The 17,913-nt window shown below is 50.2% G+C and overlaps 1 protein-coding gene across 5 annotated transcripts in view; it reads right to left on the bottom strand.

Moving 5' to 3' along the window:
- The window catches only part of LOC122390307 (G-protein-signaling modulator 2-like), a 62,087-nt gene that overhangs the window by 19,628 nt on the left and 24,546 nt on the right, over nt 1-17,913 (bottom strand). For all 5 annotated transcript variants that reach the window (XM_043383083.1, XM_043383085.1, XM_043383087.1 and 2 more), the window contains exons 4-6: nt 13,842-13,963; nt 1,839-1,974; nt 710-852 (exon numbers count right to left, since the gene is read on the bottom strand). In XM_043383083.1, coding sequence (XP_043239018.1) covers nt 710-852; nt 1,839-1,974; nt 13,842-13,963 — 401 coding nt within the window. The remainder of the gene's footprint in view (nt 1-709; nt 853-1,838; nt 1,975-13,841; nt 13,964-17,913) is intronic.

Below are 17,913 nucleotides of genomic sequence, written 5' to 3'. Positions count from 1 at the left end.
GGGCGCCCTGACTGCGGTGGTCATCAGCGCCCATTAACACGTTTGTATTACGCACTTGCTCTGCTTATGTACATATACCCGGTAGGAAAGCGGGCGGATAGGAGGAGCGACGGCCCCTCGGCGGCAGAGCGGGGTTCGCAGGGTCACGCACACGGCAGCGCCTAGAGTGGGAGATCGGAACGCAATCAAGACGGCCGGCCGGTGGCCGATACGTGAGCCAGAGGAGAGGCGAGAGAAAGAGAGGAGGTTCGTTCTCAAAGGCTGGTCACGTTTCAATAGCTAGGAGAGAGCAAGTGTGTGCGGGAGCCGAAAAGCGTGAGTGAAAGAGAGGGAGACGAAAGAGACTACGATTAAGAGTGGGTAAGGGCGAGAGAGAAAGAGAGAGAGAGAGAGAGAGAGAGAGAGAGAGAGAGAGAGAGAGAGAGAGAGAGAGAGAGAGAGAGAGAGAGAGAGAGAGAGAGAGAGAGAGAGAGAGAGAGAGAGAGGGGGAAGAGCTACAAAAGGCCAGTCACGTTTCAATATCTGTGAAGTGGGAGCATTCAGCTGCTCAGAGAATCCACTAACAACTGAGTTGTTTTGCGAGCATCGCAGAATGCTGACAAGCTAATAACGAAAGAAAATTCCAGATAGAACGCGACTCCACTGTAAAATAAATCCACCATCTTTCAGTCACAGAACAGGACGGGGAAGAGACGAGAGCGGTCCTTACTTGTAGTACTCGACGGCCTTCTGGAGACACTCTTTGACGGCGTCGGGGAAGTGACCCGGGTCCTGGTTGCCTGAACGGCCCAGGTGTTTGCCCTTGGAGTGGTAAACGTTGGCCAGGTTGTAGAGCGCCCGGCCTTCGCCTACCTGATGACAGACAGCGGGGAATGGAGGGAGTTAGAGGGTTCCACTAGCACACAGACACAACAAAGAACGATGAGAGCTCCATAACCACCCGGTACTTACCCGAGTAGGAGTAGGCGCTCCCCCAAGAGCAACGGCGGTTATTCTGCTTACTCCTCCCAGAGTTCCGTGAGTTCAATTCTGCTGATAAATTACCGATCACTGAACGTCATTGGGTTTGCGAGATAATCCGTCCTGACCTTCCGGCTCTCCGCCCGCACACTCCCACCTTCCCTGACCGAGTGAAGCCTTCGCCGGACAATGCGATTACCCCGGTCACCGGGTCCAAGTCCGGGCACTCTAATTCCGTGACCGGTGACCGTTTGAGTTCGGTCATTTTGGTACGTGTGTGCTGCAAGCTGAGACGGCAACGGGCAGAATTAGCCCGGGGGCGGTGTCTCCAGAGGATTAATCCACGCTTGGCACAAAGGCACAGTCAGCGGAGCCTTTGGTGTAGTCCAGACGACAGACTCGACTGTCAGTGAAATCCCGTCTTACGGAACGACCTAGGATTTGTCTTCATTGTCTCCACAACTGGCTAGTGGCACAACTAACCAGTATCCACCTCAGTTGTCTATTCTAAAATTACATTGGCGTGTCTCCGAACTCAGCGCTACAAATGTATCTATTTTGAATGTTATGAGACATATCCTAACGTGCCTGATTTCACAGCTGTTGTATCACACACCTTTCTGATCTCCTTCGCCCACTAAATCTCCTCTCACGTACTATACGAGCTTGTCTCCAAGCTCAAAGAAGCATGTCTCACCTTTCTCTAATTGCTTTCGAACGAATGTCCCACCTTGTCTCCTAGCTCCCGTACGCATCCCCCGCTATCTTCTCTCCCACACACATGTCTCACCTTATCCCCCTGCCCCGCACACATGTCTCTCGCTTACCTCTTGCACACGTGTCTCACCTTGTCTCCGATATCCAGGCGCATATCTCACCTTGTCTCCGAGCTCCCTGGAGACGCTGAGGTGGCGTTTGCAGCAGAGCAGACTCTCGTCGTACCGTCCCAGCACCTTCATGGTGTTGCCGAGGTTGCCGCTCGCCTTGGCCTCACCCATCTTATCCTGCATCGTCCTGAGGGCGAAGAGATGTGGGGGACAGGTGAGGACGGGCTGACAGTCGGATGGGTTAGAGGCAAAACAAAGCAAAACATTGACAGTGATGAGTTGGGTTCTAGGGCGCAAAGGACACTGGGCATCGGCGCCAAAAAATGCTGACTTTTGTACACACTTTATCCGCCATCCACTCCCAATTACTAGTTCCACGTCACGTAGGATAAACGCAGACTCCAGAACTAATGCGCTTATGATACAATTGACAGCACGTCACACACACACGTTCATCGATTCCAGCTAATGCTCTCGGGAGTCTCCCATACCGACATGAGGGCCTGCCTGAGAGCACGACGACGACCAACGTTTCTGGCTTCCCCACACTAACACAGGGAGCCGTCAGGGACAGGCATCTACTACGGATAATAACCATCAGCCTCAGTCAGCGTCCAAAGGATCGCGCTATCCTCTGACGAGCAGCACCTCCTAACCGCCTGTTGAGCTGCGCCGGCCGGCCGGCCGGGGCGGACGGGGGAACGGACGGGTGGGCGGCGCTGAACCGCGCCCCCCGGGGGAAACATTCCATCATCGGCGCTCCGGCTGGCTCCAGTTTCACGGGTCATTTGCCTAATGTGGCGCCGCCGAGCGGCGGGCTCCTGCTCTCCGGCGAACCGGGGCGGCGGGCTGGGACACCTGTGACCCGCTGACAGATTACCCGGGTGGCTGAGACTCCCATTGGCTGTCGGTGAGACTTACGGCACAACCGCGGCTCACCAGAGACAGCCGGCCTGTCTCCCGACACCAAGGCTATCAGCGCCGGTTGCCTTCAGATACAGATGCAGCCGATCCACCCCAGGTCACTGATACAGTGATACAGTCAGCCGGTCGGTAAAATCCAGACCACGGGCCCACAGACAGCTCAACCTGATCACTGGTAGACAATCGGTCCACCCCAATGCCAGCAACGGTCAGTTGGTCCAAACCAGACCCACCATGCCCACAATCAGGCGTCCATTTAGTCCAAGAGAGATCACCAGCTCGCCAACCAGGGCACGAAGCGAGACTGACAGACGAATTCACGGCAGCCAACACCGACCACAATCAGTGAAGCGCAGATTCTTGACATCATCTAGCTGCAAAGCAGACCGCTGATTCTCGGACCTCTTCCTGGAGGCTGGGAGCTCAGTGGACCCTACGATAGGCTGATAAGAATTGGAGGGTAGTACCGTGTACGGATCCATTTCCAATTACAATCAGTTACAAGTTAGAAGTACTCACAAGGTAACAGAAGTGATGTCTGTCTGGGATTATAAGAACAAGAACAAATCCAGCCATCCATCAGAGCCAGCAAAAAGCTCTGCAAAAGCAAGTTCTAGCCATCTCGTTACGTGAGCAAAAAAAAAAACGATTTATATGTTTTGGGAGCTATTATACGTGATAAGAAAAGCTCATAAAAGGGTTTTGTTGTCAAGCACGAAATGAGCAAGGAAGGAAACGATCAGTTTAATTTGATCAGTCTTCTTAGGAAGATAAGGAAGAGTTCTTTGCCGGCGTCACTTGCATCAGCAGCCTAACGCAGAACCCACTAATGGGCGTAAGCGCTGATATGACAGGTATTGAATTTCCTCGACCTGAATTCGCATCAACATCAAAGGATTTTGAACGTAAGTGCAATGTGCATACCACAGCACCATTCTCGTCTCGTTAGCTTACACACGACCTTCCCTTACCTGACACAAACGGTTGTCCAACAAGACTTTATCAGCCCCAGTAAGCCAGAGCGATGTCCACTTTTGGGACACCGGATCGGTTTGCTGAAGATAGGGCCAGTGATAACCAGTCCGTCAAAACGCTGCAGAAGCACTCGTCAGTAGGCAAGTTTCGAGAAACGTCGACAGTTATAATCAGCGGTACAGAGCTTAGGTAGCGGATCAAATGGCGCGGCACCATACGGCCGCTGCCCAATGCAATGAGGAGAGCCAATAGAGGAGAGCCATATGAGCAGCGATCTATGGAAGAGCCCAAGGCTCCCTTTCAGCTTCACCGGCTGTGGAAGGCTGTTTACTGTCTAGACGGGGGATTCTGTCCACCACAGCTCCTCTCTCAGTGAGGACACACCGAATGGCGGCCGACGCGGCGCCGGGCGACAATGACGGCGCTGAGCGGCCATTCCGACGCGCTGATCACCGCCGGCGCCGCCGTAACAAGCGCCGGTTAGCTGGGGGACTTCGCAGTATGACCCCCGAGGGACCTCGGCGAGCCAACACTGACGAGCCGCCCCCAACTCCCGCCTACAGGACTACTGTCCGAGGCCGAGCAGGCAGGCAACTGTTTCAATTCCGTGTCTTCTATTTCTTACAAATTGGCTTGACCGTGTCCACGCTCGCCTGGATAGGGGTCTAACAAAGCGGAACAGCGAGGGAGCCGCGCTCACTATGCCGTGTTCCCCAGTTATAAAATGAAAGCAGCTCGTCTGAATAGATGAAAGCGGTATGCTGAAAAGCGGCAGCGACTCTCACATTAGTTGAAACGTAGCTGCGACAAAACTGCGCTGCTACTGAGTGGTAATTATAGTAGCAGTACATTTCAGGCGGATATCAATAGAGACATCGTACGTTCATGTGACAAGGTACGGTCATGCCGATCATAATTTTCTACATCCGTACATTAGCAGCTACTCAGTACTACTACAAGTGCTCACTGGACGCAGGATACCATCCATTTCATTATAAGCGCTTAATCTGGCTCGATTACGACATCGATTTCATTAGATAAATTATATCGGTCGATACATAACGAGCTATAACTGTCAAATTGCTTTCCAGTCTGGTACGGCTGGCGGCACATAACCATAAGGCTGCAACAGCCCCGAATTGCAGTCACTAACGTTACGATGAACACGACAGTGGGCGTAGGCACTAGGCAATTCACATCACAGATGTTATAACCAGCCGATAATTACCTAAGCTTTCTGGTCGAGTTTAAGTTTTTCTAACACTCTCGTCTAGCCACTGCAAGATGATTTTTCATCGTAGGATCGTATTTATCAGTAAGATATAGAGGATTCTTCATGGCTCCGAGTGGAAGATAACATCTATTCCGAACGGTTTTCTGAAACGAAGCACTTATCTTATCACTCATCTCACTTATGTCAAATACTTATCTCTGGTAGAAAGATACGTGATTCTTTTCAGACGGACAGATAATATTCTTTTCATGAATTCTGGGATGTAGCGCAAGAATGAACCTTCTCACGTATTCTGCACCACAGATGAATATCAATCAGGTATTGATTGAGTCGAAACTGCTGAACCAATCACACCGACATACATACCTACCTCCATAAATGGCAGATGACAATCATGACAAGTGAAGCAATCGCCCAACTAGCTCAAAACATCTGGTTCCATGAAATAACTGAATCGCTGAATTCCTATGACTTATGACCACGCATCATCTTAAAGACATTGGTTAATTGTTGAAACCGTCGGAACTGAATTCGCCCATGCCAGTAAGGGGATAGACCGCTCCTCTCTTTAGCGACACTCGATAAACAAGTGATGGGGATTGGGCTAACGCGAGGCTGCCACACAAATGCACGCATTAGCCCTGCCAAACGTAGGCTAAGCAGCCGAGCGTCGACCGGGTGTGTGTGTGTGTGGGGGGGGGGGGGACGGGCACGGCATGAATGCAAAAACACAAGACACGCATTCAAAGTGCAAGGCGAAGAAGATGAAAGGCATAGAGGATCAAGGCTTCGAATTTGCGGTGCGGCGGACATTTACATAGAAAAGGAAAGCCGTGCATCATATTTGTACGAAACACACACAGTGGGATTTCACAACACGAGACGCATTTGTTTGCATATACCCAGTGTTTTACTTTCGTTTGTTCATCTTTCTTTCTCATCAGTCCTTTACATTCGACTGATCCCATTGTTTGCTACTGTGGTACACATTACATTAGCCTAAGTTCGGACGGCTGGGTTCACGCTTTCACGTCACTCCCTGCATACTCCCTTCTCAGAATCCTCACGTTGCATTGATTTGGGTTCAACTTTCATCGTTCTTGGAATGTGTAGTACGTTCAGTTTCGCGTACCGTATATGTTGAGAACATTCGAGGAAAATAAAAGGTGCAGCACACGACAGTAAGAAAACAAGAGAAGTGCAGACATTATAGTTTAGGATTAATGTCAGGGCATAAAACTTCCGCATCCCAGGTTGCGAAAATCAAACGGGGAAGGTCTCCGCGAGTTCGAAATCAAACCAAAATTCTTTATCGTTTGTGGCTTTTGAATAAATGCACGAAGTTAAATGATGCAAACTGAATTCAGCTCGGTGCTCGTTTCAGGGCCCATCTGTCGCGGCTCCGTTCCGTATTTGTCCGAATTCCGGGCCCGGCGTCCGTCGGCTGCATTCAGAGCCCATCCGTCGTGCGCCGGCCCGTCCTGATTTCACTGCACTCCTGCATTCTGAGTGCTCCCCGGTCGGCCACAGCGCTGCGGGGCGCTTCAGAGCCGAGAGCGGCGCGGCGGCCGCTGGAATCTCCGCCACCAGCCGCCCGTCATTGATCGCTCCAATACCGCGCCTGGTGGCGAGCGGAGCGGCGGACCACACGGGAGAGGGCCGAACGGACCACGGACCAATGGACCAAGGACCAATGGACGAACGGACCACCACGGACCGAACGGAACACGGACCAACGAAACACGGACCATGGACTAGCGAACGACGAACCATTAGTCTACGGACCACAGAAACGAACCAGACGAATTACGAACCGACGGGCTTGCAGCACTTCGGCCACTGAGCTCATGGATTGCGGGTCAGTAGCTAACGGACCAAAGGACCAGGATCACGCATGGAACAAAGAACCAGGGTAGACCAAGGACAAGGACTTTTCCGTCTTCACTATCAAGCTCTGACTGTTTCAACACTCCAAACTGAGTGTTGGCAACGATTCACCATTGTGTAGTGGCTCCCTATCACGCCAGTTCCGAGCTACCTGCATTGGTAGACTGACCCGCAGTACACCACCGCCTGCGTTGTTAGACTGTCCCGCAGCAGAGATCAAGGGTCCGGTCAGAAACCAACAATTAACGGACCCTAAACCAGTGAGTTTAGTGGGTTTAACCCGCGACCTGGTGGGGGGGGGGCTATTTTTTGCCCCCCCCCCCTCCAGACTTTTCGATATATCTCCAGAACCGCTGCGCCGATCGTCACCAAACTCTCAGTACCCTCCCAGACATCAATTTTACACATTGTGACCAAAAATTTTTCCAAAGGCTATGATAGGTTGGCCGGAAATGACGTCAGAGTGACGTCATGTTCTGCCATTTTCGACCAAAAAAAGGGTTTCGCGGGAAGAGCTGTCAGGCCTATAGCTTTGCAAATAAAGAAAAATGATAAAGACATAAAAGCTGTAGATTGAACAGGGCTACAAAACTGCTATCTCGGATTTTTGAAATTTTTGGATTTTGACCCCCAAAAATCAAAAAATAGATTTTTCGGATATAATAATCGAAAAATCCAAAAAGTTTTTCGAATTTCGCAAAAACCGGAATATATATGATAGACCTTACCGCCTTCCATCTACATACCAAATTTTAGATTGATACCTCTTTTTTTGGCGAAGTTATAGCGAAAAAACTGTTCAAAATTGGTGACGTCAAATTTTCAAACTCAATTTTTAGCAATTCTAGACCCCGTAGCGCAAAACAAAGACCACCATTAGACTCCCCGTAACGAGCTGCATCGAATCAATACCCATTTTATGCAAAACTATCAACTTTAAAATTTGACCTTTTTTGGCCTGACCTTGACCTGACCTTGACCTGAACTTCACCAGAAAGTGACCTAAGCCGTACCTGATAGTCTTATAACCAACACCATTGAGTTGGAAATGAAAAATTGGCCATAAAACATGTATCACACAACCTTAGTAAAGTTGGGCTCATGTGACCTGACCTGTGACCCTTGGTGACCTGACCTGTGACCTGACCTGGTATTGCCAGTGACCTCTAATAGCAACATATCTACTAGGCAACTGACGCCCTACCGCTGATTCTCGACAAAATGCGTTTTCCTCGGTGTTATAGCGCATTCCCTAGAACACCCGTGAACGGAGAAACATTTCATCTTTGACCTGACCTGTGACGTCATCGGTGACCCCGAGGTCAATGAAATTTGGTTTCCTGCGACAAATTTGACAGGCCTTTCGAACGCCGTTTGAATTTTGCGGATCCGTCCAGTAGTTTCGGAGATACGAGGGGGGGGGGCAAAAAATAGCCCCCCCCCACCAGGTCGCGTTATAAACAGACCCCACCAGGGCGCGGGTTAAAGTTCAAACCAGTGCGTTTAGGGCCGCAGGTGAGCGCAAGGACAGACAGTTGGACAAAAAGATAATTTGGCAGATACCACCAGCAAAAAAAGGTTATCAATTTGTGCCACATGGATCTAGCTCTGATAAACCAATTGTCCAATTTATCCTTCGTCGAAAATAGTAATACGGCAATACCAATACGCGACAATGAGCAAAACCAGCGATATAACGGCCAATAGCCGTGTGCACTGCAGACCACCGAGTCACGGAAAGCAATAACAGCCGTACCGCGGGGGAAGCCGATCGGTCCCACAGGTCACTGACACCGGCCGGTACGGTAAGTGGTCACCGGTCACCGGTCAATTACCGGTGAGTCAACACCAGCGGCATTATCGGAGTGGACAAAAACACGAGCACGTATGACGGAAAAGACAAAAGCCGAGTAAAATGTTGTCAGTCATGAGTCAACACAAACATAAACGTAGGACATAAAGAACACAAAAAGGCAGCGATAGAGAAAGAGGCAGAGAGAAAGAGAAAAAAGAGGGAGAGGAGAGAGAGAGAGAGAGAGAGAGAGAGAGAGAGAGAGAGAGAGAGAGAGAGAGAGGGAGGAGAGGAGAAAGGAGGGAGGAGAGAAGAGAGAGGAAAGAGGAGAGAAATTCCGAAAGACAAGTTGGAGTGCGTACATATGTAATGACCACGTCCATTGATGTTTGGTCGATAGTCGTAACTAATTTGAGACAGCATAGGATATCCGTTGCAAAAAGTGTTCATCAGCGTTAAAACAGATTCAAATGCATCATGAATGCCACTGAAGCCACGATCATCAAGAAAAGGACGACATTAGTACAAACATATTGACCAGTATAACGCCTTTTGGGGCGACTAACGGAGCGAGCGAGAGGGTGGGCCTTGCACGTGCGAAATTGCGAGGGGGTACCTCCATCTGACTTGTGCACGGCACCCTACTAACTGGTCTCTAGCGATGTGCCAAATTTGGGCACAATCGGCCCAGCCGCTCTCGAGATCTGGAAGCGGCACCCTGCACGTGCGCACGTGCAAAATGGGTCCCAACTGACTTGTGCACGGCACCCTACTAACCGGTCCCTAACCGTGTACCAAATTTGAGCGCAATCGGTCCAGCCGTTCCCGAGATCTGGAAACGACCCCTGCACGTGCGCACGTGCAGCAGCACCCCAACTCTGGCACGTGTATATGCAGTGCCTAGTGGGTGCCTACCTGCATGCCAACTTTCAGCGCAATCGGCCAAGTAGTTACCGAGATATTGCAACAATTACAAAACGGACACCTCTTCGTTTTGCACGTGGCACGTGCATAAGGGGTCACCCACATGCATCGGGAATAGTCCAATACTTGGTAGAAGGAATGAAGCTACCCTACAAAAATTACCGCGTGTAAATCGGTCAAGTGGTTGCTGAGATATAAGCCTCGCAAAAGCGTGACCACGGCCGGCCGGCCGGCCGCTCATACTCAGAAATTTCCGTTAATCTAAGGAAAGACTACGCTCGCTTCGCTCGCTCCGTAACAACTGGCGAACGATTGAAGCTGAAGAGTCAGAAGAGTGAAGACAGAAGACAGACACCAACTTTGTAACGATTGCATCGGAAATGAAGCCAACCGCTCCAAAAGCTTCCTTTGAAAATACTGGCGATTTTACCGTCTTCACTATCAAACTCTGACTGTTTCAATACTCCGGAACTGTAGTGTTAGCGTCGATTCATCAGTGTGTAGTGGCTCGCACCACGCCAGTTCAGAGCTGCCTGCGGTGGTAGACTGGCCCGCAGTACACCACCACCTGCGCTGTTAGACTGTTCCGCAGTACACCGCTCAGAGCCGGCGCGGCGCCGCGCCGCGCTCCGCCACACAGCGTGTGCCCCCACGGCCGGGGTTGGCCATCAGCATCGCTCCGGGGCGCACGTCCGGCTGCCGGCGCGGATATCCGGAGCCGGAGAGGGCGTGCTCCGCGCCACCGGAGCCGGAGCCGCCACAAACAGCCCGGAGCGGCGCTGGAGCAGGGTGGACCAGGCAGCGGCCGGCATCCGTCTGCTGACTCGTAGAGATAGACGTGGTAGACGGCCTGTATAGGTGGAGCGCCTATGGTAGGATGTGCCCGGGGTCCGCTGCCATACTGTCCCGGAGAAGATCCGGAAATTATCCCGTTTCGGGCGGATAATGATGACGGCAAAACGACGGAGTGTTCCGTGGAGCCAAGGAGGGACAATGTTCTACTGCCGGCGCACGGGGCGCCGAGAAGAGTGCTCTTGGAGACTCAATAGAGGCCAGAAAAGCTAGGTAGCATTTAATAGTCAGCTTTTGATTACGGTGCTGTTGTTCCAGCCTAAAATTTGCTTTGTTCCAAATATGCTGAAACATGTGAAAAAATATGAAAAAGTGTCAAATAGAGAACGACCTTATTTCCAACATTACTCCAAAACTGACCTTCCCTACGAACACAAATCACTCCAACTCAATCTACCCAGAACACTCTTCATGGATACCGGCGGAGCCAGGCGAGTATCTTCTCAGTCCTAGATGGCATCCAGAAGCAGACTCAAGTGAAACTTAATGAGTGAATCTGACATAGAGTGAGCGCATGAGTGAGAGAGTGCATGAGTGAGTGAGTGAGTGAGCGAGTGCATGAGTGAGAGAGTGAGTGAGTGAGTTCCCAGCCAGTCTGACGAGGGTCGTCCGGCCGTACCTGTCTGGCGTTGCGTGTCAGTCAGTCTGGGGGCACAGCCCCGCTTAGGGAGGGCGCCCTCCAGTCCCGTCAGTCAGACCCGGCCACCAGCCGGTCGTGTCGACGCTAATTTGGGCAGTGCCTGTCACGAGATAGGGCTAACCTGGTAGCCGTCGCTCCCATCAGCGACCCAGGTTGTTTGGATGGCATATTTAGCCAGCGAGGGAGCTATTCTGGGAGGTCCTAATAATAAGCCGGTTGGCATGGATAGTAGCAATTTACAAGTTACAACAACCGGATGCATGGATTTGGATTCTAGCATGGTCATAAAGGCGTGGTTGTAGTTCATTCTAATTCTGTGATGCCGCAATCTCGGCGGACCAGCTGCGAGATTACAACATAACTTTGGAAAACAAAGTCTTATGTGTTATGCATCTAGTGTGAAAACTGACCATTGCATTGTGATGACCGTCAACATATTTTTACTCCTCTTTTCAGTCTAGACACAAGGAAAGAGCACTTGTTTTGCCGTTATTTAGGGAAAAACACTAAAACTGTCTGGCATGCAAACAACTATTCATATTTCATGCCCTAATTCGCCGGCCATTTTCTCGGCGCGCTGCATTAGCGGCCGATGGCTGCTCGAGCCACTGAACGATCACTAACATGAGATGTCATTTCCTGGGCTCTCACCGCCGTCCGCCGACGGAGCAGCGGCTAACAGCCACCTATCGGGCCGTGCCAGCGGCCGCATTACGCGTCTATGCATCCGATAGGTCGTGTCTGGCCGACCCAGCCTCCGGGCAGAGGGGGCAGAGGACAGTGAGCAGGGAGCGGCGGCCAGCTGCGGCCGGGCCGGCGGAGATAACCGGCTCGGCGGGTGTCAGCCGGCCAGGCTGGCGGCCCAAATGGACCGCTCACCGCAGGCCGTCAGACGCCCCAGAAGGCGCCGGCTGGTGTCTGCCATCCGGCTCACTGCCGGCGCTGCGGGGAGCCGAGCGACGGAGCTGAGCGTCGGAGCCGAGCGTCGGAGCCGAGCGTTGGAGCCGAGAGCCGCCAATGCTTGGCGTTGGAGCCGAGAGACGGAGCTAAGCGTTGCCAACAGCCAGGGCTCAGCGTCCGGGATTGGTGTCTGAGTTGAGCACTGGAGCTGAATCTTGAGCTGAATGCACGAATCGAGTGCCAGTGCCGAGTTCAGCGTCTGGGCAAGACACCTGATGAGCGCTGGAGTCGAGCGTTTGTGTCGAGCAAGCGCTTGGCTTCAAGCTAACAGGAACACACAACGTAGTTCAGCATTGGATTCATGGCAATGCACCGCAATTACATCAGAAAAGGACGCATTTGATGGGCAGATATAGGACCCTACCAGTGTTATTCTTCTCTAAATTTATGGCACACAGCAACCTCACTTGAAAATCGAGACGCAGAGAGGCGATACATGAAGCGACCGAGGCAATGCTTATTGAATCCATTCCTTATAACGTAAACGTGTTCACGAAAACTTCAGTCAAGCCTCCCTTTCACCAAAGCAACATTGTCAGCTCAAGTGCCGATACAAAACCCAGTGTGAGCATTTTTGGATTGAAAAATAGGGCTACAGTTTTCCAAATGGTTTGATGATGTCTAGAGGCTCAAAATATATGCGGGTCACACGCCCATTGCCGTAAAACTCATTCTGCCTACCACACTGCATACTTAGTGAAAAGTGACGGACGTATAGAGGTGGCGTTCAAGCTTCAAAGGATCTTCAACAAACATGATTTAACATTCCAGCAGCAGCGGCCCCGTCAAGAACACGCCACGGGCAATTAACTGGGCACTTGGTCGGCGCACAACAACGCACCGGTGGAGTTCGGCAGACACGACCAGCACACGCCGTCCCAGCCGAACACAGCGCAGAAGGCAGTCGTGCAAACAAGAGCACAATTCCCAGCCCGGCGCCCTGGACACACCCGGGAAAGACAGAGTGCGGGACGTTTGTACCTGACTAGCGTGAGAAGGAATGCAGGAAAGTTCGCTTCCTTTGGAGAAAACAAGTTCAGTGTTTATGTCAACCAGTTAAGATTGGAGTGCTCAAACTGGAATTTGTGCTAAAGCGGGACGCATTGGCGTAAATCCATTACAAAGAAACTCTTAAGGCAGGCAATAGTCATTCTCATCTTACATGATTAAATGTATGTATGTATGCATTCTTGAAAGGTATCTAATAAAGCAAGGAGTGGAGCCCCTAATACAAATACTCAGCAATTTTATTATAAGCTTCGGCAAAACATTTGAAAAGTATCTACAAACTCAAAACTTCAACCCAAGCACTACTGCCGTGCCTACATGATTTAGTGGCGTACAACAATGGGAACAACGCGAATTTGCAAGGAAAGGAGGACAAAGTTATGTAAAGTATCTGCAGTTCAACGGCTAAACTAGGCTCCATCACTCCAAAACTAATGTGTTATTTCCGAAAACACCAGCCTTTATCGAAGCCAACTTCAGAATAACAGTGAGGCCCACAATGTAGGTCAATTAAGCCCATGACCACACGATAGCGGTCTGTGCGGCGGGGAATGGCTGTTTTAATTACAGCGGGAGGTCAGTGGCCCTGTCTGACCGAGCCGTGGCGCGCACCGCTCGAAAATGCACTGGAGGTCAGCGAGGTTTTAATATCAGCGCCGCGCGACCCGCCGGACAATATGTGGGGGGCCGGGGGAGCGCAATATTGGGCCGGGCCGGACCGGGGACAGGCGGAGGGCGGCACGGGGGCACCGCGGGTCGATCCAGGTCAAAGGCCGGCCCCTACCGTGCGTTAAAAACACCAGCACACGAATACCAACACTGCCACACTGACAGCCCTCCCAGGATTCCCAGACTCACCTGGCCAGGGTGAGGTCGTGCTTGTGGTACTGCATGGCCTTGCTGTACTCGCCCAGGTAGAAGTAGGCATTGCCCAGCTGACTGTAGATGGCCGTCAGCGTCTTCAGGTCGTCAGTTCCCGCCTGTAGATAGACACATAACAAACACTTTAAAACCTTCGCCCCAGTGTGGGGGGGGGGCATATGTTACCACCCTGTCGCGTTTTTTTTTTCGTATACATAAAAAACCGCGGCGCGTAGCGCCGCGCCGCTTGGGGTACCTTTTGGTACATCAATTTTGGACAATGTGTGAAATTTTTGACCCCAGGTCATGTCAGGTCAGGTCACTAGGTCAAGTTAACTGACCAAGCCTAAAAAAAAGTTTGCAATCATGTCAAGCCTGCAGTGTTTGTCAGAGAGGTTTAAAACTTGGTGGATTACATGATGTTATGGGTGCCTACAATTTGTATATCTCGGATTTTTTATATGCGTGACCTAAGGTCAGGTCAGTGGCGTGACCTTTCCATTATAAGTCAATGGAGAAAAACGAAAATGCCTCTAGATCCGTGTGTACGCATAGGAACAGTCCAAATATTTCAGGATAACAATGATTTGGACCACCCGTGACGACCAAGGTGTCTTTTTTGCTGATAGCCTCTTGAAAGGTCATCCGAGGTCATTTGAGGCTACAAACAGTTTTTTGCCAATAACTCTCGATTGGAAAAAGATAGAACGCTGGGGTTGGCCTCATTGTGTTTGTCTTGCCGAGACGCATCGACTGATATGCAACATGACCTTTTCCGGTCAGGTCATGACCTTGACCTGAGGTCAAATTTTGAAGTTGACCTTTCAAGGTCAAATTATAGTTCATTCGACGCGTCTCGGCGAGAGGAACACGATTCTGGCATTAGAAATGACCTAGCTTTTTTTAGTCAAAAGTTATTGTCGAAAAACACTTTTCTAAAAAACAGCTATTTTTGGAGTTTTTGCCCTCTGGAGGCTAAACCGTTGACCTGAGGTCATTTTTGATGATGACTTTATCAAAAGAAGAGTTCAAAAGCTATCGATTACTTTTCCCAGCGTTTTTCTAGCTATCATAGTTCCTGAGATAATGGCATGTTTTCTGAAAAATATAATGACAATACGCAAATTTTGACCTTTGATGACCTCTGGTGACCCCAATATTGCTCTAAGATGAAAAATGACCGAAATACTTTCAAACGTACGCATCAAGAGCTATCGACTGCTTTTTACCGCGTCTTTCTAGCCCTCTTAGTTTTTGAGTTAGAGGTGGGTGGTAACATATGCCCCCCCCCCCCCCCCCACTAGGGCGAAGTTGGCGGAGACCGCCACTGGGGCGCGGGTTAAATGAACGCGTTCAACTACGGTAGCAAGTAGCGTGCCGTGCAGTTATCCGTCGTAAGTGCATAGTTACCGGACTATGTTGAAACACAGGGTACTTTCGTCAACAGCTTTCAATTCATAGATTATTCATAAAGAACATTCAACTAAGCACATAGGCAAATAATACCGTTGGTACAGCCTGGATTACAACACAGTGGAGTGACTGGACACTCAAAGGAAGGCCGAATAAGGATAAATTCAATATTCATGGGCGCAAACAGCGACGTCGCGCGTCCCATGTTGGCTTTCCGATGATCGCGAATAACAAACGAATCTCTCTCCTCTCTCTCCCTCTCTCTCTCGCTCACTCTCTCTCCTCTCTCTTCTCTCTGCCCATGCTCATCACTTCCCTTATCGATCATTACTAACCAGCATAAAATATTCAGAGAGCCGGCAGTAGCCTCGCCTGTCTGACGAATATACATGAGCCCACCAGACTCACCCTCCCATCCACCATCAGATTCGGCCTCCCAGCCACCCTCTCCCCACCACGCACCCCACCCGATCAGCATTACGCCATTACCCATACCTATGCCACAGACTTCTCTATATATAGAGAGGTAGGTCTGTGCCTAGCCGATACCATGAGATGGAAGAACATAGCCCAGCACTGAAAACAAATACTGAGCGTCTTGTGCGTTACAATTCGAATTACTTTTTAAATAATTGGTAAGGAAAACTCGAAAACTTCTCATGCGTTTCATCCACCGGTACCAAACGCACCCTGAATTCGACCCATAAATCAGGGTGAGGGAGCTGGGAGCTTACACTCAACCGCCCCACCCTGACACCCTTGGTTAGATTTTCTGATCGGCACGGTGACAGTCAGATTCAATGACGGACCCCACCTCTGTCGGAACCCACTTCCGTAATCAAAACTAACGTTTCTCGGCCAGCCGCTATCACTCCAGCTGATCAGAGCTTCTCAACTGGAAACGTCCGTACGGCCGACCGGCCAGACAGCCCGACGGTCGCTAAGTTGGTCGGCCAGCCCGTCAGCCAGCCGTGGGCCGGCCAGCCACGCGGAAAGGAAGGGAACAGATCTCCCAGAGAGGCAAAAACAACGCTGCAGATCGGTAAGAGCCTCAGAGGCCGATGTGGACATACGTAGACGGCAGACGAGGCATCGTAGACAGGTTACGATTTTATGTTCATAGGATCGTCGACGGTCGGGATTGTCTGACATTAATCTATATTATGATTTTTTTTTAAATAATAAAAGTTAAGCAAACCGAAAAGCCCAAGGGAAACATTGCTACATGGGTTTTTAGATTAGGTAGGGGAGAGTGGTGCAGGAGGCCCCCCTTAAGCTCAGTTGCTATTTTTAGACAACTGATAATATTTAAGAGCTAACGTGTGCATGCGCTGTGAGCATGCATCATTTTTCCATACATATTTGCATTCAAAATGAATCTAGTGGGTACACAAACCGTAAACTTTAACATTTTGGAAAAAGTTGCAAAAGGGCCTCTTACACTATGGGTATGGTAAGACGCCCCCCCCCCCCTCGGGCGTTTTACAAGTCAAGTCGACTTGTAAAAGACGCTTTGCGAACACAGCTGCAAGGCCTTTTATTTCGAAAAGCTAAGCAAATACGGTGTTATCGAAACCAATAACACTTCCAAAGCGCTCGAACAATGCGAAAACTAGCACAACCAAACGCTGATGACCAACGAAAATTGTACCTATTACCTCTAAGAAAAGAAACAGAAAAAAGAAACAAAAACAAACTCCTTGAAAAAAGAATGCCACGCCTGCCGCAGGTGCAGGCGTTTTAGCATCGGGGGCGTTTTTTATCGGGGGGCGTTTTATCATCCTCGAAGGGAGGGCCTCTTAAAAAAATGCAGTGTTTTAACGTCACAATATTTATGGTTTATGAGACATTTGTAGCACACCAGAACATGGTCTATTCTGAAGCTAACATGTGACAATTTCGATGAGATAAGATTGCATTTGATAGCCATTGTTTTTTCAGATATATAAGGGTGATAAAGATGCATATATCTAGCAAGTAAAGGGGCAAAAACAGAAACAGGCTTACCAAAAGTCGCTGCGACGCGCCTGATACCTCAGGTTTCGTGAGTTGTTGTTTCAAGAGGGCTTCTGCTTTACAAGAACATTAAAAAATAAATAACATTATTGGTTTGGTAAAAAAAGCGATGGGGCCTCTTACCGACCCTGGGCGTCTTACACGGATCTCCCCTACAAACCAATACCGGGTTAAAGGCTTTGGCCAGCCGCCTTCACCAATATAAATCCAGGTGAGCAGTTAAGATACGGAGAAACATTCCATTGAGCACTAAAACTGGCACTGGCCGAGCAAAGGTTTCATATCACCAAGCCTTTTCCGCTTCAGGCGGTGTCAAAATCAACAAATTCATGGGCAGCCTAGTGAAGTTCTAATTTGCTGCAGTAAGTGACGGACTGAGCAGGAATCAGGAAGTGCCTAGACGAATTTACCAATCAGTTCCATTTACAACTAACTGCGCTCCGCCCTGGTACAGAGGTGCTCGTCACAGCAATAGGAAGCGATCCATCCCCGTGGGACCGACGACCCGTGAGTACGGCGAGAGCCGATTATGGAGAGATTGATTCCTCGAAATTCACACGGGTCACCGAGTCACTGTCACTGGGTTCACCCTATTAACTGATAGAGGAAGGAAGCCCATACAGCGTAAAGGTAACCCGTA

The sequence above is a fragment of the Amphibalanus amphitrite genome, unplaced genomic scaffold, assembly GCF_019059575.1.
Source record: "Amphibalanus amphitrite isolate SeventyFive unplaced genomic scaffold, NRLGWU_Aamphi_draft 000391F_arrow, whole genome shotgun sequence".
Lineage (NCBI taxonomy): Eukaryota > Metazoa > Arthropoda > Thecostraca > Balanomorpha > Balanidae > Amphibalanus > Amphibalanus amphitrite.
This window is presented reverse-complemented; position numbering and strand designations above follow the sequence as displayed.